The sequence below is a fragment of the Argopecten irradians genome, chromosome 11 (genome assembly GCF_041381155.1).
Source record: "Argopecten irradians isolate NY chromosome 11, Ai_NY, whole genome shotgun sequence".
NCBI classification, from domain to species: domain Eukaryota; kingdom Metazoa; phylum Mollusca; class Bivalvia; order Pectinida; family Pectinidae; genus Argopecten; species Argopecten irradians.
Window position 1 is genome coordinate 27,609,756 of NC_091144.1, and position 27,837 is coordinate 27,637,592.

Below are 27,837 nucleotides of genomic sequence, written 5' to 3' on the forward strand. Positions count from 1 at the left end.
TTTTTAAAACGTGTATATTTTAGGGAGTTTTTCTTTATTTGGAAAAACATTTACATAAAATTAGGAAAATACAGCAAAATCCGGGGGAATGGATCTTTATTAGACTATTAGCTGACAAGCATGTATTTGATTGCAGGTGAATGTAAACCAATATTGCTACAATGGGGAAAAAGAAGAAAAACATTTCTGATAAAGTGAGGAATAAGCAAAAGTCATCGTCAGCTAAAAAGATCAACCCTTTTGAAGTGAAGATCAATAGGGTAAAACATGATGTGTTGGGAAGAAAGGTGTCTAAACATGACAAGGGTATGCCAGGCTTGTCACGCTCCAAAGCCATTAAAAAGGTAACTAAAATAGGGATCTATTCAAAGGACATTTCATGATGATTTTACATGTTTGGAAAATTGACTTTTTCGTGTAATAAAAAAAAAATGAATGCTAAAAAAGCAATAATGTATGTAAACAAGAGTTCTTTATGACAATGACTTAATCTGATTAAAAATGAAGAGTAAAACTTAGTCATGTAGACAGATTTTTCTTGATTTGATCTTGAACTAGGCTTAAATTATTACAAACTGATTTTATTTTCTGTTGAACAGAGAGAGCAAACCCTGTTACATGAATATGACCAAAGGATGAAAAGTAATCAATTTGTGGACAAGCGGTTTGGCGAGAATGATACCAACATGAATATAGAAGATAAAATGATGAAGAGATTTGCTATGGAGAGATCAGTAAGTTGTAATAATGATGAAGAGATTTGCTATGAAGAGATCAGTAAGTTGTAATGATGAAGAGATTTGCTATGGAGAGATCAGTAAGTTGTAATGATGAAGAGATTTGCTATGGAGAGATTGTTTAGTTGTAATGATGAAGAGATTTGCTATGGAGATATGATTGCAATAATTAAGAGATGTTGCTATAGGGTTATGATTGCAATGATAAAGAGATGTTGCTATGGAGATATGATTAAGTTGCAATGATCAAGAGATTTGTTATGGAGATATGATTAAGTTGCAATGATCAAGAGATTTGTTATGGAGATATGATTAAGTTGCAATAATCAAGAGATTTGTTATTGATAGATCGGTAAGTTTTAATGAGAGATGTTGCTGTGGGGACAGGATTTGCTGGATAAGGTATTGCCATATAAAATATAACATTTTTGCTGCAGCATGACAAATCTAACAAGTTTAGCCTGAACGATGAAGATGAAGACCTCACTCATTATGGACAGTCGTTATCGGAGATTGAGAAGTTTGAAGATCCTGTAATCAGTGATGATGAGGACGAGGATGAAGATAGAGGAAAGATAAGTGGTATGGTCATTGTATACTCTGTGGTCAATCTGATTACAACATATCCTTTTTATCTCTCAGTATGGTCATTGTATACTCTGAGGTTAATCTGATTACAACATATCCTTTTTATCTCTCAGTATGGTCATTGTATACTCTGAGGTTAATCTGATTAAAACATATCCTTTTTATTTCTCAGTATGAACGGGAAATTTCTTCATTATTCAGAACACAAATAACATTAAATGCTGAAGTAGAACATTTTTCATTTCAAATTTCTAGCTATGAATCTATTAAAATAAATATGATTTGATAATAAACAACAATCTTTTACTTTAAGCACTAGTCCGATGCCCACAACTAGTAATTTTACCGCTAGACTAGTGTCAATTTTAATGAACTAGTCCGATTGGACTAATGGCTCTCAATCTACACCATTTAATCAGAAAATATTCTATCTACAAGAGCAGTGGGCAATATTTTGAGTGCATTGAATGTGTTTATTTCTGTCCGAATGCATCATTTTGTGAGAATTCTCGATCACAGACGAATCCAGACTGTAATTTGGGTCAAAAATCTTATGACTCAAGTTCTGAAGCAAAACAGCTTTATATTTAATTAGGACTAGTGTTTAAATAGTGGGACTAGTAAAATTTTGGGGTTTACTAGCTAGTCCAAATGATTAGCAGTAAAAAAAAATAATGTCACAGACTTCAACAATTAATGTTAAGTAAGATAGCAATGTCTCCATAAAAGGAAGTATTAATGATGAATAGCAATGTCTCCATAAAAGGAAGTAATGATGAATGTTTTGGTTGTGTTATCTACAGGTAAGATGGTTTCTGAGGAGCACTTCGGAGGATTTCTGTTTGAGACCAAAGAGGGTCAAGCTGACCAGACCAACAAATCATGGAAGGAAAAAATGGAGGAAACAATCGCAAAATCGAAAAAAGAAAAAGTTAGTTGGTGCTTCATTTTGTTTCTTATGTGCAGGTAGATTCAGCCATCAGATGCATTTAGTCAAATGTAATTACATTTTACTACAATTTGTCATAAAATCAAACATTCCTCTCAAAGACTTTATTAGTTGTGTTCTTGGTTTTGATTTTTTACTCTCAGAAAAAATGAAATTAACATCATCAAGGAAAAGACAACATACTATAAACATTATTTGTTGGAATTAATATGTAAATGAAGATGTTGCTACAGCAAACAGTTGGAATTAGAGTAAATGAATATTTCATTTAGATGTTGTCATGTTTGTTTTTTGTCACTTATCATTTACCTGTATTTATATATTTGTTAGCTTTGGGTTTTTTATGTCGCTCATTTACCTGTATTTATATGTTTGTTAGCTTTGATGTTTTTTGAGTTTTTTTTTTTGTCACTCATAATTTACCTGTATTTGTATTTATTTTTGTAGCTCGAAAGACAGATGGAAAAGGAGAAAACTCTACAAATGACAGAGAAGCTCGACTCAGAGTTCAAAGATTTGATGATGCTGATGGCAAAATCAAAGGTAAAGATAGAGAACAAATTATCAAAATTAGTCATTTTTGATTTTCATTTAAAGTACATTTTAAAGATAACTTCATATTAATCTGAATGATTGACAATATATATATAATCAGAATATAAAGGTAGTCATCCCAACATTCACAATTAGACCAAGCCTAAATTCATATTTATGTTGCATATTATTTAAAGGGACATTAACATAAATAAACCATGTGAATTGAGTAAAATACATATTTAAGACGTGTCTGATACCTTACTAAGTAAAATATATCAGTTCTTGTGCAAATGTGTCAAATAAAATAGTTATAAAGGAAATTCCATCTTTCTTTATTTTGAACCGGGCCGGCCGAATTTTGCAGACTGCATAATAGTGTTGAACTTTATTGACCTCCCAAAATGCACTGCACAAATTAAATAAACGTAAACAAAATGGTGCGTCGAAAACATGGGTGAAGCGAACCTAAACAAATTCCGATAGAAATGGAGTGCGACAAGAGTCAGTAATGTGTGCGATTGGGAAAGTAGGTAAATATAAATGGATTGCTGCAATGAAAGAGACGGGAGCAACTTCCTACTTCATACTTGCGTGATGTACATGTACACCTCCCTTCGCGGTGCCCCGTCAGATGAAAAGTCTCGTTTGACTTTTGACTTATCATTCAAGTAGTCCTACGCTAAATACAAATTGTTTAATTATACGAATATTAGCAAATATGGCTTTTACTTTATATGTCAACGATCCTAAATTAGAAAATCAACTTAAAATGTGGAAAACTTAAATTCCTTGTTGTGTCAGCAATTTTGTTGTTCATTATAACCTCGCTTTCGACTAGCTTTCGTTTTGTGTTCCAAAAATATAATATGACGGTCTATTTTTATCATTTTTGGGATAGGTATTCCCCACGTTTTCCTGTCGTTTTAGATAACCAATCATTGTAATGAAATATTCAATAAACATCTGAAAACCATATCTAAGCATACAGAACAACTTATTTTAGATTCATGTTTATTTAAACTGTGTGTCATGTCCCTTAATTACAAGTCTTCCTCTTAGGCATATTTTTTTATTTGCAAGTAGAGGATTTCATGAATTGTATGCTATTGTATGTGGAAACCTTTTCGCTCAGAAAATTCTTCCACACATAATATTTTGTGTGTGTATGAAACTGTGAACTAGAAGTTTGAAGGCGTGTATATAATGCAAAAGCAACATTGCGAAATGTTTACATATGCATATCAGGAAATATATACACATTTACAGTAACTGAAATATATACATATTTATGAAAATTAGATTTAAATTGAAGTAATCACTTTTAATTAATCTCTTTGACAATACATTTCTAACTTTTAAATTACAGAAACCAAGAAACCAAATATATAAATATGTATGGAAATTAGATTTAGATTTAAGTAGTATTTTTTAATTAATCTTTTTGACAATACATTTCTAACTTTTGAATTACAGAAACCAAGAAACCAAATATATATATGTATGGAAATTAGATTTAAATTGAAGTAATCACTTTTAATTAATCTCTTTGACAATACATTTCTAACTTTTAAATTACAGAAACCAAGAAACCAAAATATATATATGTATGGAAATTAGATTTAAAATGAAGTAATCACTTTTGATTAATCTTTCTGACAAAACATTTCTAACTTTTAAATTACAGAAACCAAAAAATCAGGACGAAGAAAAAGCAAAAGTGGATGATTATGATATAGCTGTGAGAGAATTGAAGTTCGAGTCTAAAGGAGAGGTAGGTCAAAATTCTTAGTATACTGTATCTGATATTTAGGTCATCTGACCCAAAGGATCAGGGTGACCCAACATAATCATCCTTCCGCTGTCAGGAAGCTTTTCAAATTTTAAACTTCTCAAGTTCAACCAGTGAGATTGAGCTGAAACTTGCCTGTCAGATATGATCCTGACATGATCCTGCTCAAGTGTTGTTTATTTTTTAGGTTTGATCCTAAATCCAAGATGGTCGCCACAGCTGCCATCTTGAAAACACATTTTGAAATTCATTCAGGGCTTTTTCTAGGGTCTCTCAGGGGCAGATATTCAGCCCCATTCCCAATGAAATTGGAATTTTCCCAATATTATGAATTATTTCCCGATCTACAAATATCTAAGAACAGTGGCAAAGTCCCATAACTTTCATTTGAGCGTGCCCAAAATTATAAAGGTTGTCACAATTTGTTATACAGGGAGTGCGATGTTGCGAGGAACAACAATCTAGTTTTCTATTATTGAAGACAAAATAAAGAGAGCTAATATGCATATTTGATTATTTTAGTGTCTTTTAACAAAAGAACTTTTAAGTTGATATGCCAACAATGTTTCCCACATTCATTCAGAGGCCTTTTCCCAATCACCTAGAAAAAGCCCTGTCATCTCAAGTTCTACTGTTGCGATTTAGCTGGAATTTGCCTGAAATGATTCTGATATGGTCCTGACCAAGTGTTGTTATTTTTCGGGTTGATCTGAATCGAAGAAGGCTGCAACAGTCGCCATCTTGAAAACACATTTTAAACTTTTCAAATCCAAAATCGCCATGTCAAGATTATTAGATGACTGTTCCATAGGAAGTGTTGATCATGTTTTAATTTCGTTTGAAGTAAAGAATCACATTCCTAACTTGAAACTCTTACAATTTATAACTTTTTACCATGAGGCAATAGCAATACAGCATAATAGCCAAGAGAACATCTTTAAAAAAAACAAAGTAACTATATTTGGATATGAAGATAGAGACGATTTATTTGACTGGTTTAAAAGTTGTTAGTATAGTCTATTATTGTGTATTTGTTATTCTACCATTACTTAGATTATACAAGTTACTAGTACTGAATTCTTCTTGCAGGCAACAGACAGACTTAAAACAGAAGAAGAACTTGCAAAGGAAGAGAAAGAGAGATTGGATAAGTTGGAGGTACAGTTATACTGAAAATTATGATCGAATTGTATTGGTGTGTTGAGATATGATATGTAGTGATTCAAAATCTGATTTACCTTCTTAAGGGGATTTCAACTGTAAAGAAAATTGTAAATAAGTTTCAAAATTATTCTTCCTTGACATTCATGCATAGTTTCAAAAGATATTTGAAAGCCTTTCTAGTTCTACATCAAATTAATTCATAGCCTATGATTAAAGCAAACTTGTCCTTACGTCTTTACAAATCATGTGAAAACCAATATGTATAATTATCAAAATTTTAAGTATGAAAGCTTTAAAAATTTTATAATTATTTAAGCATTATTCTCTATACATTAACCGTTAGAAATGAGTTTAAAGGCCCACAGCATTTCCGAAACAGCTTTTAATTTTTAAAATGGTAATGTATAGTTATAACAATGATTTTGTAGAGTCGCAAAAGTCATTAGCTTAAGGTTAATACTACACTAAATATCACCTTATGAACAATTTAATTCAAATAAATCAAATATTAATTTTCATAGCGCAGGTCATCTTATATTTCCTGTCTTTGCCATAATTACCGCACGTTAGTTGACCATCACTGTGCCTAATGGAAAAACAGCGAAATTAATCTTTACTGATAACATAGATTACACTGGAAATCTTGCATTTGTTTAGTGTTTTAGCCTCATCTTAGGCCATCAATATATATTTTCTTATCTTATTATTGTTTTTAATAAACTTTTAATTTTTGCTATGGAAAGGTAGTGGGCCTTTCACATTTAAAATAAGATTTATATTAATATTAAATATAGATATATTCTCCATTGATAGGCTGACCGATTACGGCGAATGAGAGGAGACGGTGACGAGGAGGAACCAAAGAGAGTTCATTTCTCTGCTGATGACCTCAGCGATGGGTTAGTTATTCCGTTTTTGTATATGACAAGAGTTCTCTGCCCTTGAGAGTAGGTATCGATTAATAGTAACTTCTTGATTTCATGAGCAAAACTTGTGTTGTTTCTCTGAAAAATATGACATACTTGTAAACACGTGATCTCACAATCAATACAAACCCGCATGGGCAGATAAGTCTGTGATATTTAAATATAGAGTAGTCAATAATAGTTCAGTACGTTCATCATGACCAATTATCATTTATTATCCCCCGCGAAACGCGTTTGCGGGGGATATTGATTTGGGCTCTGTCCGTGCGTCCGTGCGTCCGTCCGTCCGAGTATCGTTTCCGGGCTATAACTCCTAAACCGTTCAACTTGGCTACACGAAACTTTCTGTACATGTTAGGCTAGTGCTCTAGTTGTGCCTTTTGCTAATGGGAACCTTTCATTTTCGATACTTTTTCTGTTACCATGGAAACTTATTCAAAAATACTATATTATTAAAGTTTCCTTTCTATTCCGGGCTATAACTCGAAAACCGTTCAACTTGGCTACACGAAACTTTCTGTACATGTTAGGCTAGTGCTCTAGTTGTGCCTTTTTCTAATGGGAACCTTCCATTTTCAATACTTTTTCTGTTACCATGGAAACTTATTAAAAAATACCATATTATTAAAGTTTCCTTTCTATTCCGGGCTATAACTCGAAAACCGTTCAACTTGGCTACACGAAACATTCTGTACATGTTAGGCTAGTGCTCTAGTTGTGCCTTTTGCTAATGGGAACCTTTCATTTTCGATACTTTTTCTGTTACCATGGAAACTTATTCAAAAATACCATATTATTAAAGTTTCCTTTCTATTCGGGGCTATAACTCAAAAACCGTTCAATTTGGCTACACGAAACTTTCTGTAAATGTTAGGCTAGTGCTCTAGTTGTGCCTTTTTCTAATGGGAACCTTCCATTTTCAATACTTTTTCTGTTACCATGGAAATTTATTAAAAAATACAACTGGGCGCGGGGGATAATGCCAAGCTTTGCGGCTCCTTGTTTTACATTAGCATGGACCATTAATTTAAGGAAATGCCTGGTTTACAAGGTGGAGGAGAGCCAAGAAAGGCTGACCTCCTGTATTAAAAAACAAACATTTGTGTTTCGACTGTTTATGTCATAATGTATGTTGAAACCCATATGATAATACAGTGATAAATGCATTTCAGCTATGCCCTGGACACATCTATCAAAGAGAGGTTCCATATGTGCTACAAAGATGGAAAGCTGCTGCTGCCAGAAGATGAAAAAGGAGATGAATCGGGTGATGAGGAAGGTAGTGATGGTGAAGATGGTGAGGAAGGTTCAGAGAATGGAGATGATGATGATGATGATGATGAAGATGAGGATGAGGGAGAAGAAAATGAAGAGGAAGATGATAAGGGGGAGGAGGATTCAGAAGATGGTAAGGCAATATACAGTGAAAATAGATTCAAGACACTTAGTATACCATATATACAGTAAAATACACATTAGGCAAATTCTTGTTACTATATGCCACCCAATAATCATCCTGGGCACATAAAAATTGTGGCACCTAATGACTTTGGATTAGCCTTTTATAAAATGATTGCACAAAAAAAAATCATAAATCAATTTACGAAATGAAGAAACTAAGGTTTTCACATTTTCAGTCTACGTTTAATTGAAAGCCGGTGAAATTAAGGCTTCAATTAGCTTATAGGGATGAGGACACTTATTGGGTTAAATACAGTCCACTTATTTCTGTTGTGATTTAATTGTGTGTTTTCATGCACAAAGGTGATTTTGTTATTATGACTCGCATGGTTTTACTGTAGCTGTGAATTCTAATAAGCTGGTTTACAGTATTAAAGAAAAAAAGATTCTTGACATTTAGATGAAAATATGTCGAAACAAATGTTTCTACATTTTGCATTGTTGTTTCTTAGATGATGATGAAGATGAAGATGAAAGTGACAATGATAGTTACAAAGACATTGAGTCAGATGATGAAGAAGAAAAGAACAGAGAAAGAGTTGAAGAAAAATCTGTGAAGAAACCAGCTCCGGCAGTTGATTTGAAAGTAAAAATATTTTTTTGGACTATGTTTACGATATTTCTACCACTGACTGTGCTATGTGTTTAAGGTTATCATGACATAGATTAGATAAATAGATTTAAGAAGATTTCAAAGAAATGCAATGAGAAAAACTTCTGACTCGGGTCATTACCTATAGCAACAGGCCCAAACGTTGTTGGACTTGTAAACCAAAGAGAGATAATATCTATTATACAAAAAGTCCAAATTCTCGGCTTCTTTGCCTTTGATGAGGAATCATTCCACAGTTTACTCTTCAAGTCACCATCTTGCTTGTGAAACACTTGAACTATGACCTTAACATGTTAATTATGTTCCCTTTGGAACAATTTTGGCAAGTCGTAGATGGGCAGTTAGTGGAGAGAATGTATTGTTTGAAATTTTACAAATATAAAATGTTTCTTTCAGAAAAAGCTGAAAATAATGGATGCTGCTAGAAAAGAACTGCCCTATACATTTGATAGTAAGTACTCGTTTTGTCTTACGGTATTCTGACAGGAGACCTTTTCTTCACAAAAAACCCCCACTTTACTCCACTTTAATTCATATAAATGACCTTGACCTTATCTCTTTATATCTCAAATGACCTTTACTTTATATTTATATTTCAAATGACCTTTACATCATCTTTAACCCTCTAACGGCATTGATCTGACATTTGCAATCCAAAATAGTTTCACCACATGTAAAAAAAAAAAAAAAGAATCAATATGTCTTGGAAATGTGTGTTTATCATATTAAATCTATACAACATTGCAACATTGAGTTTTGCCCCTGAACATATTAACATCAAGTGTTGTAAAGTTCTTTTGATGGAGTTTTATATCAAGTGTTAATGGGCTTTTGATGGAGATTATAATATCGGTGTTATCATTTCAGTTCCTGCTACTTATGACGACTTTGTGACATTGTTACAAGACAGAAGAGAGGCTGATCAGCTGACCATTGTTGACCGGATGTGTAAATGTCACCATCCGAGTCTGGCTGAAGGAAACAAAGCCAAGCTTGAGGTACAGATCAGTATATAAATGTCAACCATCCAGGGCTCTTACAATTGTTTAAAAAAATTTCCTCAATACTTCAATGAAGGATTTCAGTGCTCTGGTTAAGACAGGTACACAGATCATGCTCAAGAGTCTGCATGCATCAACTGCTCTTGTTTCAGATAGATAATTGCAAAATTGCTACAGTAGCTTGTCATTGATTACTAGACACTGTAATAATTAACCATATAACTCCATCACATCTCTGTGAAGTTTTTTGGGGGGGTTCTCACAGAAGTCAAAGTTTTACTCCTCTCTTTTCAAAAGTCTGAGTACAATTACCCTCCCCTTCAAAAATTATCTGGGATTTTGCGTTAACTATTGCTGTAGAACCTCTAGATCATGGTGATTTTACCACTGTCCTCATTGTACAGTAAAGATTAAGTATATTTGTTATTGACCACTTGTCAGTATAGCATTGCTATTACAGGAATTCCTAGGGAAGCTGGTCCAGTATTACACAGACCTGGCCCTACAGGACCCGCCACAATTGGACCTCATAGATAAATTAACTGTACCGATCTACAAACTGGTCCAAATGTCTCCCGTTTCCTCAGCTAATTTCATTCTAGACCAAATAAAGGATCGACAAGAAGAGTTCCGTCAGATCTGTCAGAGAAAGGCTGGGCGGGGCCTTTATCCAGCATTGGACACTGTGAGTATAGCATAAGGAATCTTTACAGTTCTGATTCAACTTGGAAAACAGTATTCAGACGCCTCATCTCCCCTTAATATTTCACATTTATTAGCCCACCATCATCAGATGGTGGGCTATTCAAATCGCCTTTCGTCCGTGGTCCGTCGTCCGTCCGTCCTTCCGTCCGTCCGTCCGTCCGTCCGTCCGTTAACAATTCTTGTTACCCGCTATTTCTCTAAAAGTACTGAAGGGATCTTTCTCAAATTTCATATGTAGGTTCCCCTAGGACCCTAGTTGTGCATATTGTATTTTGGGACTGATCGGTCAACAAGATGGCCGCCAGGCAGCCATCTTGGATTTTGATAGTTTAAAGTTTGTTACCGCTATTTCTCATAAAGTACTGAAGGGATCTTTCTCAAATTTCATATGTAGGTTCCCCTAGAACCCTAGTTGTGCATATTGCATTTTGGGACTGATCGGTCAACAAGATGGCCGACCAGCCGCCATCTTGGATTTTGATAGTTAAAGTTTGTTACGGCTAATTCTCAGAAAGTACTGAAGGGATCTTTCTCAAATTTCATATGTAGGTTCCCGTAGGACCCTAGAAGTGCATATTGCATTTTGGGACTGATCGGTCAACAAGATGGCCGCCAGGTAGCCATCTTGGATTTTGATAGTTAAAGTTTGTTACCGCTATTTCTCAGAAAGCACTGAAGGGATCTTTCTCAAATTTCATATGTAGGTTCCCCTAGGACCCTAGTTGTGCATATTGCATTTTGGGACTGATCGGTCAACAAGATGGCCGACCAGCCGCCATCTTGGATTTTGATAGTTAAAGTTTGTTACGGCTAAATCTCAGAAAGTACTGAAGGGATCTTTCTCAAACTTCATATGTAGGTTCCCCTAGGACCCTAGTAGTGCATATTGCATTTTGGGACTGATCGGTCAACAAGATGGCCGCCAGGTAGCCATCTTGGATTTTGATAGTTAAAGTTTGTTACCGCTATTTCTCAGAAAGCACTGAAGGGATCTTTCTCAAATTTCATATGTAGGTTCCCCTAGGACCCTAGTTGTGCATATTGTATTTTGGGACTGATCGGTCAACAAGATGGCCACCAGGCAGCCATCTTGGATTTTGATAGTTAAAGTTTGTTACCGCTATTTCTCATAAAGTATTGAAGGGATCTTTCTCAAATTTCATATGTAGGTTCCCGTAGGACCCTAGTTGTGCATATTGCATTTTGGGACTGATGGGTCAACAAGATGGCCGCCAGGTAGCCATCTTGGATTTTGATAGTTAAAGTTTGTTACCGCTATTTCTCAAAAAGCACTAAAGGGATCTTTCTCAAATTTCATATGTAGGTTCCCCTAGGACCCCAGTTGTGCATATTGCATTTTGGGACTGATCGGTCAACAAGATGGCCGCCAGGTAGCCATCTTGGATTTTGATAGTTAAAGTTTGTTACCGCTATTTCTCAGAAAGTACTGAAGGGATCTTTCTCAAATTTCATATGTAGGTTCCCCTAGGACCCCAGTTGTGCATATTGCATTTTGGGACTGATCGGTCAACAAGATGGCCGACCGGTGGCCATCTTGGATTTTGATAGTTAAAGTTTGTTACCGCTATTTCTCAGAAAGTATTGAAGGGATTGTTCTCAAATATCATATGTATGTTCCTCTAGGACCCTAGTTCTGCCTATTGCATTTTGCGACCACCATCTTGGATTTTGATAGTTTAAAGTTTGAAAAGCAGAAAAAAGAATTGTAAGTTTGAAAAGCAGAGAAAAGATCCCTCTTTCATTTGTCAGACATAGATCAATCTTTGGTGGGCGCCAAGATCCCTCTGGGATCTCTTGTTAAATAGAGGACGAAAATAACAATCCAGTGCATTTGTGACTGTTTCTCGAGAATTTATGAAAACTTCAATTTGAAATATTTTGTTTAATTTTTCGTTAGTTGCTGCTGTTGAAGCTTGTGCCAGTGCTGTTCCCCACATCTGACTTCCGACACTCCGTCACCACACCTGCCATAATCTTCATCACGCAGATGCTTGCACAGGTGAGGAAAATGAAATTACATTGGACAGAAATGTTAGGAAATGGATTACCGTAATGTTACATATTGACTAAGAACACCAAATTTAGCAGTCCTGAACATTGGTAATCCAGACAGTTTAGGCTGGGAGCAAAGGTGCCCAGGATATTGGGGGTTCATGTATTTAACAAAACTATTTGACAATTGTTCTGATGTCCACTATGCTTTTCGTTTCAATAGGACAGTACTAATCCATTTGAGTATTGGCTTAATAACCTTATATCCAAAGTTCTCACTATATCTATGGATAATTGTGTTCTTAAAATAGCTTTGATGAAATGACTGAATCTTTGTCAGGGTTCTGTTGGTGAGACATTTGACCCTTATTGCTGTGGTTGTGTTTGTTAAAAGTCTCCCGAGTCAGTGTGCTTACATTCACCAGCTACTTCATTGAGACCAAACCTCACCTCTTAACATTGGTCTTAGTTTCGCCATGTTCCATGTGTTGTGTATAAAATGTTCACAATCACTTCCAGCAGGCGTACATCAAGTGTGAGATATAAGCAGTTACACAGTTATCTCCCCTGTGTAGCTGAAGAAACACTCAATACAGATATTAGATTAATCACATCAGCGTTATTATTTCAAGATCTCCATTAAATGATAAATTACTAAAACATATTCCACTAAAGATGCATCACATTGCTTACAGGATTAAACCGTCCTTAAATGACATTTAGCTGTTCATAGGACATTAAACCTAATCAAAAACCAACAAAGATATTTCCGTTTAAGAAACCTAGCTTTATACTTTATAAGGGAGAGATGTCATATTTATTATTTAATTCAAAACTTAATTTAAAAGCACATATTTGATAGAAATTCATTAGGGTTCTTATGGCTATTGGACTTTAATTAGATTGTGACAATTTCAGTTACATTTATTTACAAGGAATTTTCATAAAAGAGTTTTATTTTCGTTCTACTGGAGAACATAGTATTGTCAAACTCTCAGTTTTATTGTTTATTGTCGCCATCTTCCATGTGTTGTGTATAAAATGTACACAATCACTTCCAGCAGGCGTACATCAAGTGTGAGATATAAGCAGTTACAAAGTTATTTCCCCTGTGTGGCTGAAGAAACACTCGCTACACTCAACATTTAGCTATATTTAGAAATGTAGCCTATAGGTTATTTGTATATTAATGATATTGGTCAGGTTACATAATGGGACTAACTCACAATCCTCGGTTGTCAAACTCTTGTGTTACTTTTTATACCCGCCATGTTCCATGTGTTATGTATAGAATTTACTAAATCACTTCCAGCAGGCGTACATCAAGTGTGATATAAGCAGTTACACAGTTATCTCCCCTGTGTAGCTGAAGAAACACTCACTACACTCAATAGCTATTATTTAGAAATGTAGCCTATAGGTTATGTGTATAGTCATGATATTGGCCGGGTTACATAATGGGACTAATTCGCGTATGCCGAACCACCATCCTCGGTTGTCAAACTCTGTGTTATTTTTATACCCGCCATGTTCCATGTGTTGTGTATAGAATGTACACAATCACTTCCAGCAGGCGAACATCAAGTGTGAGATATAAGCAGTTACACAGTTATCTCCCCTGTGTAGCTGAAGAAACACTCACTACACTCAACATTTAGCTATTATTAAAGGTAGGTTTCGCCCAATGAAATATAAAGACTACGAAATTGAAATTTATCCTATACATAGATATAATCTTCGGATCATTTTCAATGCATACAGCGAACAATATGGGTGGTCAGTTGCCTAGCTTGACCAGGAAAATACTCCTCTAAAAATAGAGCGAAGTCAAGCTTTACATAGAACATGACGTATTTTTTTCCAAAACGAGGCCACAGCAACAAACGGAAGCGTGCAACAAAATGTCAGATAGAAGTGACAGTCTTGCCACGGCATGTTTAGTTAAAAAGCAACAACACCAAATCGAAGTGCGAGGGACTGTTTATACATATCATACGCTCGCTAATTTTGTACACCAAATATACACGTAGTTAGTCTGCGGCTGTTTGTGCGCTGGCATATGTGTTGAAATTTAACTCACCACGTGCAATGAAGTTACACGAGTCCCAACAGATCCCGGCAAGTTCCGCTTGAGATGTGGCTTCTGTTTCTTCTATTGCTACATGCCATCTCTGAATTTAATTCCCTATAGATATCCTAGGGTGCTACCTAATCCATTATAATTTCCTCCACTTTGTTGCCGATTCAGATGTATTTTTTTCATCGCGCACACTTTCGTGTAGCCATTTTGTTTACTTTTAGTGTGTGACAATGCGCATGCGCCAAACTTAGACAACACAATCCATCGCAGCTTCATTTGCATATTATTTTGTCTGACGGACACCGTAATAAATCAAGGATTTCCTTCAATTTTGTATTCAAGACACATTTGTTCAATCTCAAACACATAAAGAAATTAAATTGAGATATTTTAATATGTATTTTTCATCTTTTCTTCCGCTTATCGCATTTCACAAAAAAATATTTATTTGGTTGGGCGAAACCTACCTTTAAGAAATGTAGCCTTAAGGTTATGTGTATAGTCATGATATTGGCCAGGTTACATAATGGGACTAATTCACATATCACAATCCTCGGTTGTCAAACTCTTGTGTTACTTTTTATACCCGCCATGTTCCATGTGTTGTGTATAGAATATACCCAATCACTTCCAGCAGGCGTACATCAAGTGTGAGATATAAGCAGGTACACAGTTATCTCCCCTGTGTAGCTGAAGAAACACTCCCCTGTGTAGCTGAAGAAACACTCACTACACTCAACATTTAGCTATAATTTAGAAATGTAGCCTTAAGGTTATGTGTATAGTCATGATATTGGCCAGGTTACATAATGGGACTAATTAACATATCACAATCCTCGGTTGTCAAACTCTTGTGTTACTTTTTATACCCGCCATGTTCCATGTGTTGTGTATAGAATGTACATAATCACTTCCAGCAGGAGTACATCAAGTGTGAGATATAAGCAGTGACATAGTTATCTCCCCTGTGTGGCTGAAGAAACATTCACTTCACTCAACATTAAGCTATTATTTAGAAATGTAGCCTAAAGGTTATGTGTATTGTCATGATATTGGCCAGGTTACATAATGGGACTAATTCACATATCACAATCCTCGGTTGTCAAACTCTTGTGTTACTTTTTATACCCGCCATGTTCCATGTGTTGTGTATAGAATGTACATAATCACTTCCAGCAGGAGTACATCAAGTGTGAGATATAAGCAGTTACACAGTTATCTCCCCTGTGTGGCTGAAGAAACACTCAGAACAGGATCAATATTTGTATTGTAATATATTTAAATAAATCAAAATAGGATTAACAGGAGAATAAGGTGTAAAATGTATTTAAAAATGCTGTACATAGGACATAGGATACATAAGAGAGCCTCGTCAAAAAAATATCAAAATATATTTAGATGTACTGTAACCATGGTGAATACGAGCCACAATACACCTCTTAGTCAGCGTTAAGCTAGTAAGCAAGAGGTCCATACTTTGATTTAATGCAATAAATGATGGATGTAGACTGCAATCCTTTATGTCTATGTATGAATATACAGAATTATTGATTTGATCTCTAGCATAGGCAATGTTTAAATTCATTTCACAAAAAGTGCTCTATTACAATACCATTCTCTGATATAATGATAACATTTATTTTATGTCCGCTTGTTTTGTATGATTCCAGTGTCCTGTAAACCATGAGCGAGACATAGCAGCTGGTCTGTTTCTGTGTAATCTGTGTCTAGAGGTAAGATATTAATCAGAACTAGACCCAAGTTGTTCTAAAGATGATTAGGCTAATCACGGTTTAACGAACATTTTTAAAATAAAGATAAACTAATTTCTGGTTATATAAATTTTACAAAATTTAATAAGAATCTAAGAACTCCCTTCTTTGTTTACTTGCTGAGTTTTGTGAAAATATAATGATAAAATGCAGTAAATTAGAAATGAAAACTTCATTTATCATGTGATTAAGCTAATCATGCTTTGAACAACCGGGCCTTTGAATTCAGGGCTCAATCCACTTCACTGAATTCAGTTGACTTAAATGATGTCAATGGAAGTTTTCGTTTGGACACAGATTAAAAATATCCCAAAACATCATTTCCACTAATTAAAAAAAAAAAAAAAAAGCAACAAAAAAACAAAAAAACAATTTAATAATATTCAATAAAGTGATTATTGATTGATTTATATAATTTATATTCCCGCCATGTTCCATGTGTTGTGTATAGAATGTACACAATCACTTCCAGCAGGCGTACATCAAGTGCGAGATATAAGCAGTTACACAGTTATCTCCCCTGTGTGGCTGAAGAAACACTCACAACAAATAAGTACAGAATTGAAAGATAACAATTTTGTAAAAGAATCTGTGTCAATAATTTAATAGAAAAGGAAGACAGTACAGTATTGATACAATCTTACCTTGTACGATATATAAGTTGTATGTCAAAAGTAAGTCATATTATAACCTACATTTTGACCTTTAACCTACAGTCTTGCAGGGAACTCTAATTTGTTGGTTTCTCTTGTCACAGTTCACCATCTGGGTAAAACATGCATTTGAAATGAAAATTTAAAGGACACCATGTTGGATAACGAAGCATATCCCCCTTAAGATGTGACAGATGTTTCTGTTTTGGGAGAGTTACGGAAAAATTGTATATTGTTATTCTACCAAAAGTTTACTGTTTTGTTTTTACTAATTAAACAATACATGTTGTTTTACAGTTTGTTTCTTTGTCGAAGAGATTTATTCCCGAGGTAGTCAACTTTCTCCATGGACTTCTGTTTCTCAGTATACCCAAGGAGGAAAATAAATGTAAGTAACTATATACAGACACAGTTTAACAAAGGATGACAACTCATATGTCATAATTACTTAAAACACAATGTATCATATACTCTACATGTTGTTGAGTCAAAGGTTTAATTTTAATTTCCTATTGATGATCCGATGATTAACTTTATACGGAGACGTATATCTAACTGCATGTCGAAGCATACCAAAAAATATAGTATTTAATATAATAGATAATACCTTTCCATACAGCGATGCAATATCAAATGTCAGTTGTTACAAAGCTCATGTTATTGTTGTTGGATCTCATATTTTATGATTTGTATTTCTATGAAATGCAAAAGTGTTAGAACATGTTGGTCTTAATTTCTCACTAACTTTTTTAACTTGAACTTGTACAACTGAAATACATGTACCTGGTTATTTCAAAGTGTTCCGTTCTTCCTGACCAATGTATATACCATATTCAGTACATCTAAGTTGTATACTTGGATATTTAAAACTTTATCATGGTCTCACTGACCTAGGTTAGTGAGGTTAGACTGAACAAGTTCTGTAATTGATATCTCCTGGTATACGTGACAATGTATTAAGTATGAAGCAATGTTTTGTAGATGAGAAGGTGGTCCCCCCGTTCAAACCTGTGGGTAGTAGTATTGACCTACTACGACTGGACACCAAACATAGGTGGGTATCCTGAACCTTCTTCTATCATCGCCTGAGCCTAACGCAATTTGTCCTCATCTACTTCTAAAATACAACTTCTGATCACTTGACTTGTAGCTCTTCTGCTTCTGGAAGCATTTCCATCTATGAGATGGAAGATCTTCTGAGAAGACCTCTTGTTCAAAATCAAGTTGACTTCTTCTAAGAGAGCACTAGCGCCTCATAGTATTGTTGAGGGCATCCTCGATACTCCAGGGGTTACTAGCACTTTTGTAATATCCACTACTGGACTATATCATAAACAAAACTGAAGGCATTTCAGGAGAAAGAACTGACCAATTATGGGCCTGCAGAGACTACCTTTGAAGATTACAGAGACTGATTCCCAATTTCTAAAGCAGTCATCCACAGTTTACTGTTTGGAATTATTTTGATGTATATGAAGGACCAAAATATCTGTCTCTTCTGTTATGGTACACAGAGCCTCTTGTTTTGTTAGGACTGGATATAATGACAGTTATATTAACCCCTGGAATATCATGGATGTGCTGAGAGATTACTGTGGGTTGAATACATCACCCTAACCTGTATAGCTTGATTCGAGAAATATTTCAAGAGTCATCACCCGTGATAAGTTATAGCTACATGATTGTTATCACATAGTATTATCATATTCATGTTTCAGCATATTACTTACAATTTGTTTTGTTCCTTTAAAACAAGATTTAGTTTAATTCATTCACCCCTAAAATTTGTTATGAACTGATCCAGCTTGAGTTTTAGAACAGTTCAAATGTGTCTACAGGGGTGGGTGAGTTTATAAATATTTCCATATTATTTTATAGAACTGCCAATTTAGACAAAAGATAGTGCAATTAAGTACCGTATTTCCAGCTAGCTTATACTGTAAACCAACTGCCTTTTGTGATTCACATTTGAAATTAAATTAAATTCACAAAAGTTCATTCCTGTGTATTTACATGTGCACCATATGTATTGAAAGGAATTTCTATTCAATTTTTAAATCGGCGATGTTAATCTACACGAAATTGAAATCATGAAATTTAGTAGCTGCAAATTAAAGTTACTTTACAGTAAACTGTAACTCTTTGTCTAAAAATGGCCTCTGCTTACGATCCAATACGATTTATAATCCAGAAAATATGACAGTTCTAAAACCTTATTATTTTAACCTTTTGTTAAATTTACAGCTCTTTTGATTTTGGTCCAATGAAAATGAGTGAAGTCCTCAACACAGAGATGGAGCTGGACTCCTTACGTAATGACAGTTTTAGGTAGGTATAATTAACACAGAGATGGGGCTGGACTCCTTATGTAATGACAGCTTTAGGTAGGTATAATCAAACTATTCTGGTCCAAAGATCTATACCAAGGTGTTCGTCATCTGGAGACTTTTATCTGTTTCTTCATCAACGACCGATCCTTGTGCAGGACTATTGTTTCTATTTGTGATGGAATGCCATCAAAAGATTATATCTTCCGCTAATGTTTTTTCAGCGGGAAGATTACAAAGAGTTATGTTCCATCACCATGGGAGATAGTAGTCCCAAACAAACATTATATCGGGTATCACGTGGTATGTGGATTAGTCCCATTTTCAGCTCACCTGGCCCAAAGGGCCGGTGAGCTTATGTCATGGCGCGGCGTCCGTCGCTACTAGTCATACAGTTCTGCATGGATTGTAACCAAATTTAGCCACAAACATCCTTGGGGGAAGGGGAACAGAACTTGTATGAATTTTGGCTCTGACCCCCCGGGGGCAGGAGGGGAGGGGCCCAATAGGGGAAATAGAGGTAAATCCTATAAATCGCTACTTGTCCTAGAGTTCTGCATGGATTGTAACCAAATTTGGCCACAAACATCCTCGGGGGAAGGGGAACAGAACTTGTATAAATTTTGGCTCTGACCCCCCGGGGGCAGGAGGGGCGGGGCCCAATAGGGGAAATAGAGGTAAATCCTATAAATCGCTACTTGTCCTAGAGTTCTGCATGGATTGTAACCAAATGTGGCCACAAACATCCTTGGGGGAAGGGGAACAGAACTTGTATAAATTTTGGCTCTGACCCCCCGGGGGCAGGAGGTGAGGGGCCCAATAGGGGAAATAGAGGTAAATCCTATAAATCGCTACTTGTCCCACAGTTCTGCATGGATTGTAACCAAATTTGGCCACAAACATCCTCGGGGGAAGGGGAACAGAACTTGTATAAATTTTGGCTCTGACCCCCCGGGGGCAGGAGGGGCGGGGCCCAATAGGGGAAATAGAGGTAAATCCTATAAATCGCTACTTGTCCTAGAGTTCTGCATGGATTGTAACCAAATGTGGCCACAAACAGCCTTGGGGGAAGGGGAACAGAACTTGTATAAATTTTTGGCTCTGACCCCCCGGGGGCAGGAGGGGAGGGGCCCAATAGGGAAAATAGAGGTAAATCCTATAAATCGCTACTTGTCCCACAGTTCTGCATGGATTGTAACCAAATTTGGCCACAAACATCCTTGGGGGAAGGGGGAAAGAACTTGTATAAATTTTGGCTCTGACCCCCCCGGGGGCAGGAGGGGCGGGGCACAATAGGGAAATAAGAGGTAAATATTCAAATTCCTTCAGAAAAGAAACAATGAACCTGTATTTAGAACATGACTTGACATTACAAACCAGGTGAGCAATACAGGCCCTCTGGGCCTCTTGTTACTGGATTTGATCGGCATCATAACCATGGGGTCAGCTTTAAAAATAGTAGAAATACCATATAGTAGGGGATATTTTTTGAAGATTTTGTGGGTCATTGCTATAAATGCAAAATTTTGAGAGAACTGTTTGAATCAAAATATCCTAAAAGATGGATCAGGAAAATTTAAAACCACTAAAAAATATGAATTGTTGATTTTCTTGTTTCTGTTAAAATCGCATGCAAATTGATTAGTGTATATAACCAACTATTCAGTAGTTGGTCTGACTTCAATGTTTGAAGGTAAGATATCAAACATGATAGGTTTTTGCTGGGCTAAAGTTTACAAGAATATGATTTCCACTCAAGAATTTTTTTTTTACATTAATATCCAATATCGATAGTGCAATGTTGATTGGTGTAACTTATCGCCATGTTCCATGTGTTGTGTATAGAATGTACACAATCACTTCCAGCAGGCGTACATCAAGTGTGAGATATAAGCAGTTACATAGTTATCTCCCCTGTGTAGCTGAAGAAACACTCACTACAAACATGCTCGTAGAAATTGGTACACAAGATTTTAAGATTATTGCTTGAATCATGATATCTGGAAAACCAAATAGTTTTTAAAACGCTACTTGTCCTAGAGTTCTGCATGGATTGTAACCAAATTTGGCCAAAAACATCCTTGGGGGAAGGGGAACAGAACTTGTATAAATTTTTGGCTCTGACCCCCCGGGGGCAGGAGGGACGGGGCCCAATATGGGAAATAGAGGTAAATCCTATAAATCGCTACTTGTCCTAGAGTTCTGCATGGATTGTAACCAAATTTGGCCACAAATATCCTTGGGGGAAGGGGAACAGAACTTGTATAAATTTTGGCTCTGACCCCCCCGGGGGCAGGAGGGGCGGGGCCCAATAGGGAAATAAGAGGTAAATATTCAAATTCCTTCAGAAAAGAAACAATGAACCTGTATTTAGAACATGACTTGACATTACAAACCAGGTGAGCAATACAGGCCCTCTGGGCCTCTTGTTACTGGATTTGATCGGCATCATAACCATGGGGTCAGCTTTAAAAATAGTAGAAATACCATATAGTAGGGGATATTTTTTTAAAGATTTTGTGGGTCATTGCTATAAATGCAAAATTTTGAGAAAACTGCTTGAATCAAAATCTCCTTAAAGATGGATCAGGAAAATTTAAACCACTAAAATTTAAATGATTTTCTTGTTTCTGTTAAAATTGCATGCAAATTTTGATTAGTGTATATAACCGACTATTCAGTAGTTTGGGCTGACCTCTGTGTTTGAAGGTAAGATATCAAACATGATAGGTTTTTGCTGGGCTAAAGTTTACAAGAATATGATTTCCACTAAGAATTTTTTTTTTTACATTAATATCCAATATCGATAGTGCAATGTTGAATGGTGTAAATTCTCGCCATGTTCCATGTGTTGTGTATAGAATGTACACAATCACTTCCAGCAGGCGTACATCAAGTGTGAGATATAAGCAGTTACATAGTTATCTCCCCTGTGTAGCTGAAGAAACACTCACTACAAACATGCTCGTAGAAATTGGTACACAAGATTTTAAGATTATTGCTTGAATCATGATATGTGGAAAACCAAAAAAGTTTATAACTGCTAAGATTTAAACAATTTTCTTATTTCTGTTATAACCACTGACTATTCATGATCAGTAGTTGGGCTGACACACTGAAGAACATAGGAGCAGGGCCAATTGTAGTGAATTTTACATGTGAATAAAATTAACTTCTTAAATTGTCCCGTGAACCATGAGCAAGACACAGCAGCCGGTCTGTTTCTGTGTAATTTGTATTTAGAATTATAAGCTATCAAACAGAACTAAGATTTACAGGTCAATCCACGCCACTGAGTTGATTTCTACTTAAAGAGTTTACTATCTTGTCTATTGAGGTTTTCTACTGGATACAAGTTAAAAAATCTGCCAAAAGATGATTTCCACTGGATAACTTTTAACATTACTACATATATCTAAAAACATATTGAAATATTGTTTGGTGTATAATTCCCGCCATGTTCCATGTGTTGTGTATAGAATGTACACAATCACTTCCAGCAGGCGTACATCAAGTGTGAGATATAAGCAGTTACATAGTTATCTCCCCTGTGTGGCTGAAGAAACACTCGCTACAAACACACTAGCATGCCTTTGATACCATGGTATCTGTTATCTGTTTGTTCATAAACCATAATTCTCTTTATTGTTTGTTTAATTACTGAAAAGTAGTCAAGGTCAAAGGTTACTTGCGGTAGAGTCTGATACTCTTGTCCGATGGTCAGTTGTATAGCGGACACCATCCTGATTTGTCAGAATTACAGTTTCTAGTCCAAGATTGTGTCGTAATACTTCTCACCTGAACTACTGAAGTTGTCTACTTAATGTTCACTTTTGACAAAGCTTATCATATCAAATACATAGGGTGTTGAGATCCCAAAACGACATGGGTAAAGTACAATTTACGTTCGATTAGTCCTACTTTCTGGTGATTATGACATCATAATCAATGGAAAGTGGGACTAATTGAAAGTATGTTGTACTTAACCTACGTTGTTTTGGGATCTCAAAGCCTCCGTATTAAACCGAGACTAGGTCAACTTACTCTTTACATATCATAATTAATTCAATTTTACTGTGACTTGGTATTTCCATCATTCCAGACATTTTTGTGTGGAATAAGGTAGACATTTGTGGTTCCATGGAAACCAAAGGAACCTTGAAACTTTCTATACATCAAACACTTGTGCTGTAAAGTTTAAACTCTTGTGACTTTACCAGCACTAGAGTAAGTGTTGTCCCGATGGTTGATTGCAATTGATAATCAATTGGAAAGGCAATTGATTTCCTATGATTGATTATGAGGTACCAACATCAATGATCATTTTCAAAAAGTTTTTCTGTTGTGAAACATGCATAGCAATTGGGTTAACTTGAGTTCTTTACACAATACGACTCCTAACTGTCTTACAATCCACAGGTTGCAGGCGACCCACAGCTGTGTAATTCTCATTGGAGAGTTTTCTTCCCTCTACAAGGATCTGGCGACGTTCAGAGAGGTGTTCGCCCCGATTCTCTACATGTTTGGAAAAATTGATTTGAACCAATATCCTGCTACTCTAAAGGTAAATCTCTATAGACCTCTACATGTATAAGGAATTAATAGTATACAAAATCAAACACAAAATATTGATTGATTAATCATTGATTTATTTCACCCAAAAACTGAATTTTCCGTATTACAAAGTTTAGATGTAGACTATATGTGGTGTAATTGTACAAGATGAAAGTTACTTCAGTTGTCAATGTAACTAAACTGTTGAAACAGAGAGACGGTATTTCATCAATGGTATGACAATGGCACAGCCATATATTTGTACAGGATGAAAGCTACTTCAATTGTCAATGATACATTATTACAGTCAAACCTCGATGATTCGAACTTTGATTAATCGAATTTCTCGCTGTATCGAACTTTTTGTCTGGTCCCGAATTTCTTCACTATATAACATTACTAACTAACCCATGTATGAATCGAAGTTTTATGAATCGAAGTTCTCGATGTATCAAACTTTTTTCATGGACCATTTGTTATAGAATCATAGGTAACTGACACTCGATGATTCAAATAAAAATTTACCTGTACAGATCAGATGTTCCCCGATACCCCGCGGCATGCTGTCACACCTACTTGTAGCTATCTCGCGACGGCCCTTCGCCGGACAAAAGGGATTATGACAGCTTGTGTTGCTAGTTTGATATCATCAAGATAATTAATATCACTAACCATGCCGATACCCGGTGCTTTGTTTTTACAAGCTGCGTTATTAAATCATTAGTACGGCAAAGATAGAGTTAATTAGTCGCTTTTGATGTTTGCCGCCGCCATTGGTAGCAGTTTGTAGAATTTATGGAACGGTAAATTGCGAGCTACATTATTAGTAACTCATACTCAAAACTGTTACATTACACAACTTTGGCATAAAATCTGGAGCAAATCGATCATTCTAAATCGAAGTTTTTTGTAGGTGTAAAAGCGCTTTCGGTTCCTCCTTTTTAGTTTCGTTTTTACAACGTGTTTTCGTTTTTATATTCATTCCGTAATATTAACCATCGCTTAAATAGTCACAAAAACGAACACTTGTACATGGGTTAGGCCTAGTACACGTAAGTCTTGTTTATAATATACGTATGCATTGCTAACGATAGCAATACATGTGATTAATTGCATACTTCGTTTTTATTTTGTTTTGCTTGTGGTAAATACAATGATTATAAAGTTTACGGAACGGAGACGACATGTACACAACTACCACAGTTGGTCATGGTAAAAAAAAAACATCGGTCTAATTTCAACCACGAATAATTCGAAGTCTCAATGTTTCAAAGTTTTTCTGACGGTCCCTTGAAATTCGATACATCGAGGTTTGACTGTATATCAAAACTATACTGTATAGTTGCTTTTTTTCACTGGCAATTAAACTTCGCTGTATTTGCGATCTTTAAAGTTCATTTCAACAAATTGAAATACCAGCAAATAAAATGTAAAGGCTTATTATTGTTACAAATGCACAAACATCCTTGCTATTAGGTAGCAAAAAGAGCCAAGAATTTGAGATCAATATTAAGATAGTGATTTATTTACATTGGTGAAAATGGAACCAAGAGTTGATTTTTAATTAATTATAACTTAAACCCAAACATGATGACTTTAAAAATGTTTCTACTAGGAAATGATGGAAATGGTTGTTGAAGAGATCAATCACCATAGCAACAAGACACGTAAAGCGTTACTTATGAATAAAAAGAAGCCACAGCCGATGAGGACTTTTGAACCTTTAGTGGAAGAAGTGTAAGTATTAATACCATTTTAGCTGTACATTAAATCTTTCTCATCCAATTTTGTCTGGATGATAAATTTCTTTGAATTTACGATTGGATACAGCAATCATGACATGTTTTATAATGCATTCAAAGGTGAAGATAACAGCAAAAGCGGACTTAATTTGTATGCATGAACAAAGAGAAATTATTTAATTGTTTTACCTTTTATTTGTGTGCTATTAGTTCATAACCATTTGCTGTAATATATGTTGCTATGGTAATTTATAGAGAATCTGGCTGCAAATTCACACTATTTTGTTGGAGTCTAGCTTTCAATATGACTCTTTTCAGGACACATACATACAATGGACAACAGCAATACATCACTTTAATTTACATGACAATACTGATAAATAAACATATCTAAATAGTTTGTTTATAAATCTTGAAAATTTACCTAATGATGTGCAAAATTTGTGAAATAAAAATGCTTGTTTTCAAGAAACAATGTATGCTTGTACAATGTAATATGAAAATTTCTCTTTAACAGATTTGAAGAAAGAAAAATAAAACAGAAATCAGCATCAAAAGAATTGAATGAAAAGCAGAAATTGTTACATAAATACAAAAAAGAAATGAAGGTAGGTACTCTTGTGTGTGAATCATCGTGCAAAGCAGTCATAAACTCTTTCACCCCTGAGGGCACATGTAGACTCTTCTAAATCAAAGAACTAGACCAGTCCATTATGGAATTACAGGGGTGAATCAGGTGATATTGTGAAGTAGAATAATGAATATGATACACATATTTAACACTGTTGTCTGAAAAAATACATGTATAAAATTTGTCTTTCAGGGTGCAATGAGGGAAATCAGAAAAGATAACCAATTTCTTGCCAGGAAACAGCTCAAAGATCAAATGGAGAGGTAATTTAAATATCAAAAATCTGAATTGAACAGAAATATATTACATTTATTTTGTTTAAAAAAAAATTCAAATACCAATCTCTCAATGTGATGCTGCCAAAAAATTGACTTTGATTAAGGGAAAAGTCCTTGTATTATATCATGTGTCTTTAAAACTACATCCAATGAATTTGTTGTTGTAGGGATGAAGAGCGCAGAGGCAAGGTCAAGAGACTTCACCAAATGTTAGCTACCCAGGAGGGCGAATTTAAAGCCATGAAAAAGGCCAAGTCCTCGCCCTCATCCTGATAACTTCTGCCCACAGACAGGAAATGGTCAGAAATGTGCCCCTCAAAGATGATGTCAGAATGTTAGTCTGAATCTTAAGAATTCAATTTTATTGGAAGGAGACAGCTAAAGATAAAATGGCTGTGTTTTGTCTATAAGTCAAGCTGTGTTTGTAAAAACTACCGACAAGTTAGATAATCAATGAAAACTTAATATTCAAAACAAGGATGAATTCATTATGTGGGCCGTAATGCATTCCTAAGCATTAATTACATGTTCCTCATGAGTGGAATATAGTGGCATTGATATTAAATTTAACAGGATTCTGCTGCTGTCACTACGTGTGAGGTGCATTGTTTGTATGGTGAAGTTCACTAGTATTCTACTACTAGCCCTCCTGTGGGTCAGTGGTTAAAATGACAGGCATTGACCAATTGACCAACTTCCCCTTCACCTCTGGGTAGCAAGTTAGGGGTCAGCACGAGATACATGTAGATGAATGCTCTACATCTGGATATCAATTTTGATGCCTACTTAAGGTAGTGGTTGATTACATGTACCAGGACATGTAAAAAAAAAAACCTGATGTATTCTAAGAAGACTGTGACTGCAGTAGGGTATAAAACACAAAACCATAATTTTATACAGAGAGTGAGAGATAAGGTAGAATGTGCAGAAGGTATCAAATATTATAAGGTAGCAGGACTTTCAATGTGATGCTACAAACTCAAGGAAACAGAGTCAGCTGTACCGTCACTAGAGCTAGAATGGGATTGAGCAGACGACACTTTCCTGGTGAGATGTACATTACCAGTTCATTTACAGTTCATTATCAAGTTGAATGGAATTAATGTCTTAACATCGTACATTATTGTAATACGAGATTATTTAGGCGAATAGAAGGGGTTTTAGACCTCTAGACATTCATCTCGGGATTTTAAGCTAAAGTGTAGTACTTGTATTGATCAGCCCATGATTTTATACTGGAAACTACGATTTTGTCTGTCTGTATGTATGGAAACTTGGTGATTAAAATGACATGAATGGCAACAGGACATTTGCTTT

At 35.4% G+C, this 27,837-nt stretch overlaps 1 protein-coding gene across 2 annotated transcripts; it reads left to right on the forward strand.

Annotated features, from left to right (window-relative positions):
• The first annotated feature begins 115 nt into the window (after positions 1-115).
• Positions 116-27,827, forward strand: LOC138335178 (nucleolar protein 14-like). 2 transcript variants are annotated; one of them, XM_069284149.1, is made up of 23 exons: positions 116-344; positions 600-734; positions 1,175-1,319; positions 2,129-2,256; positions 2,722-2,817; positions 4,496-4,582; positions 5,690-5,758; positions 6,578-6,663; positions 7,863-8,098; positions 8,604-8,737; positions 9,161-9,215; positions 9,632-9,762; positions 10,226-10,450; positions 12,389-12,490; positions 16,234-16,296; positions 17,286-17,376; positions 17,970-18,042; positions 19,233-19,316; positions 23,735-23,879; positions 25,485-25,606; positions 26,129-26,219; positions 26,435-26,505; positions 26,688-27,827. In XM_069284149.1, the coding sequence occupies exons 1-23, from the start codon at positions 162-164 to the stop codon at positions 26,791-26,793; spliced, it is 2,658 nt and encodes an 885-aa protein (XP_069140250.1). In that variant the 5' UTR covers positions 116-161; the 3' UTR covers positions 26,794-27,827. The 2 variants fall into 2 exon arrangements, with proteins under 2 accessions (XP_069140250.1, XP_069140251.1); XM_069284150.1 differs by lacking the exons at positions 116-344; positions 600-734 and adding an exon at positions 793-817.
• The last annotated feature ends 10 nt before the right edge of the window (positions 27,828-27,837 follow it).

Coding starts and splice junctions, on each gene's coding strand:
- LOC138335178 (XM_069284149.1), top strand. CDS start 162: ATGGGGAAAAAGAAGAAAAACATTTCTGATAAAGTGAGGAATAAGCAA. Junction 8,738..9,160: donor CTCCGGCAGTTGATTTGAAA/GTAAAAATATTT, acceptor TGTTTCTTTCAG/AAAAAGCTGAAAATAATGGA. Junction 26,220..26,434: donor AATACAAAAAAGAAATGAAG/GTAGGTACTCTT, acceptor TTTGTCTTTCAG/GGTGCAATGAGGGAAATCAG.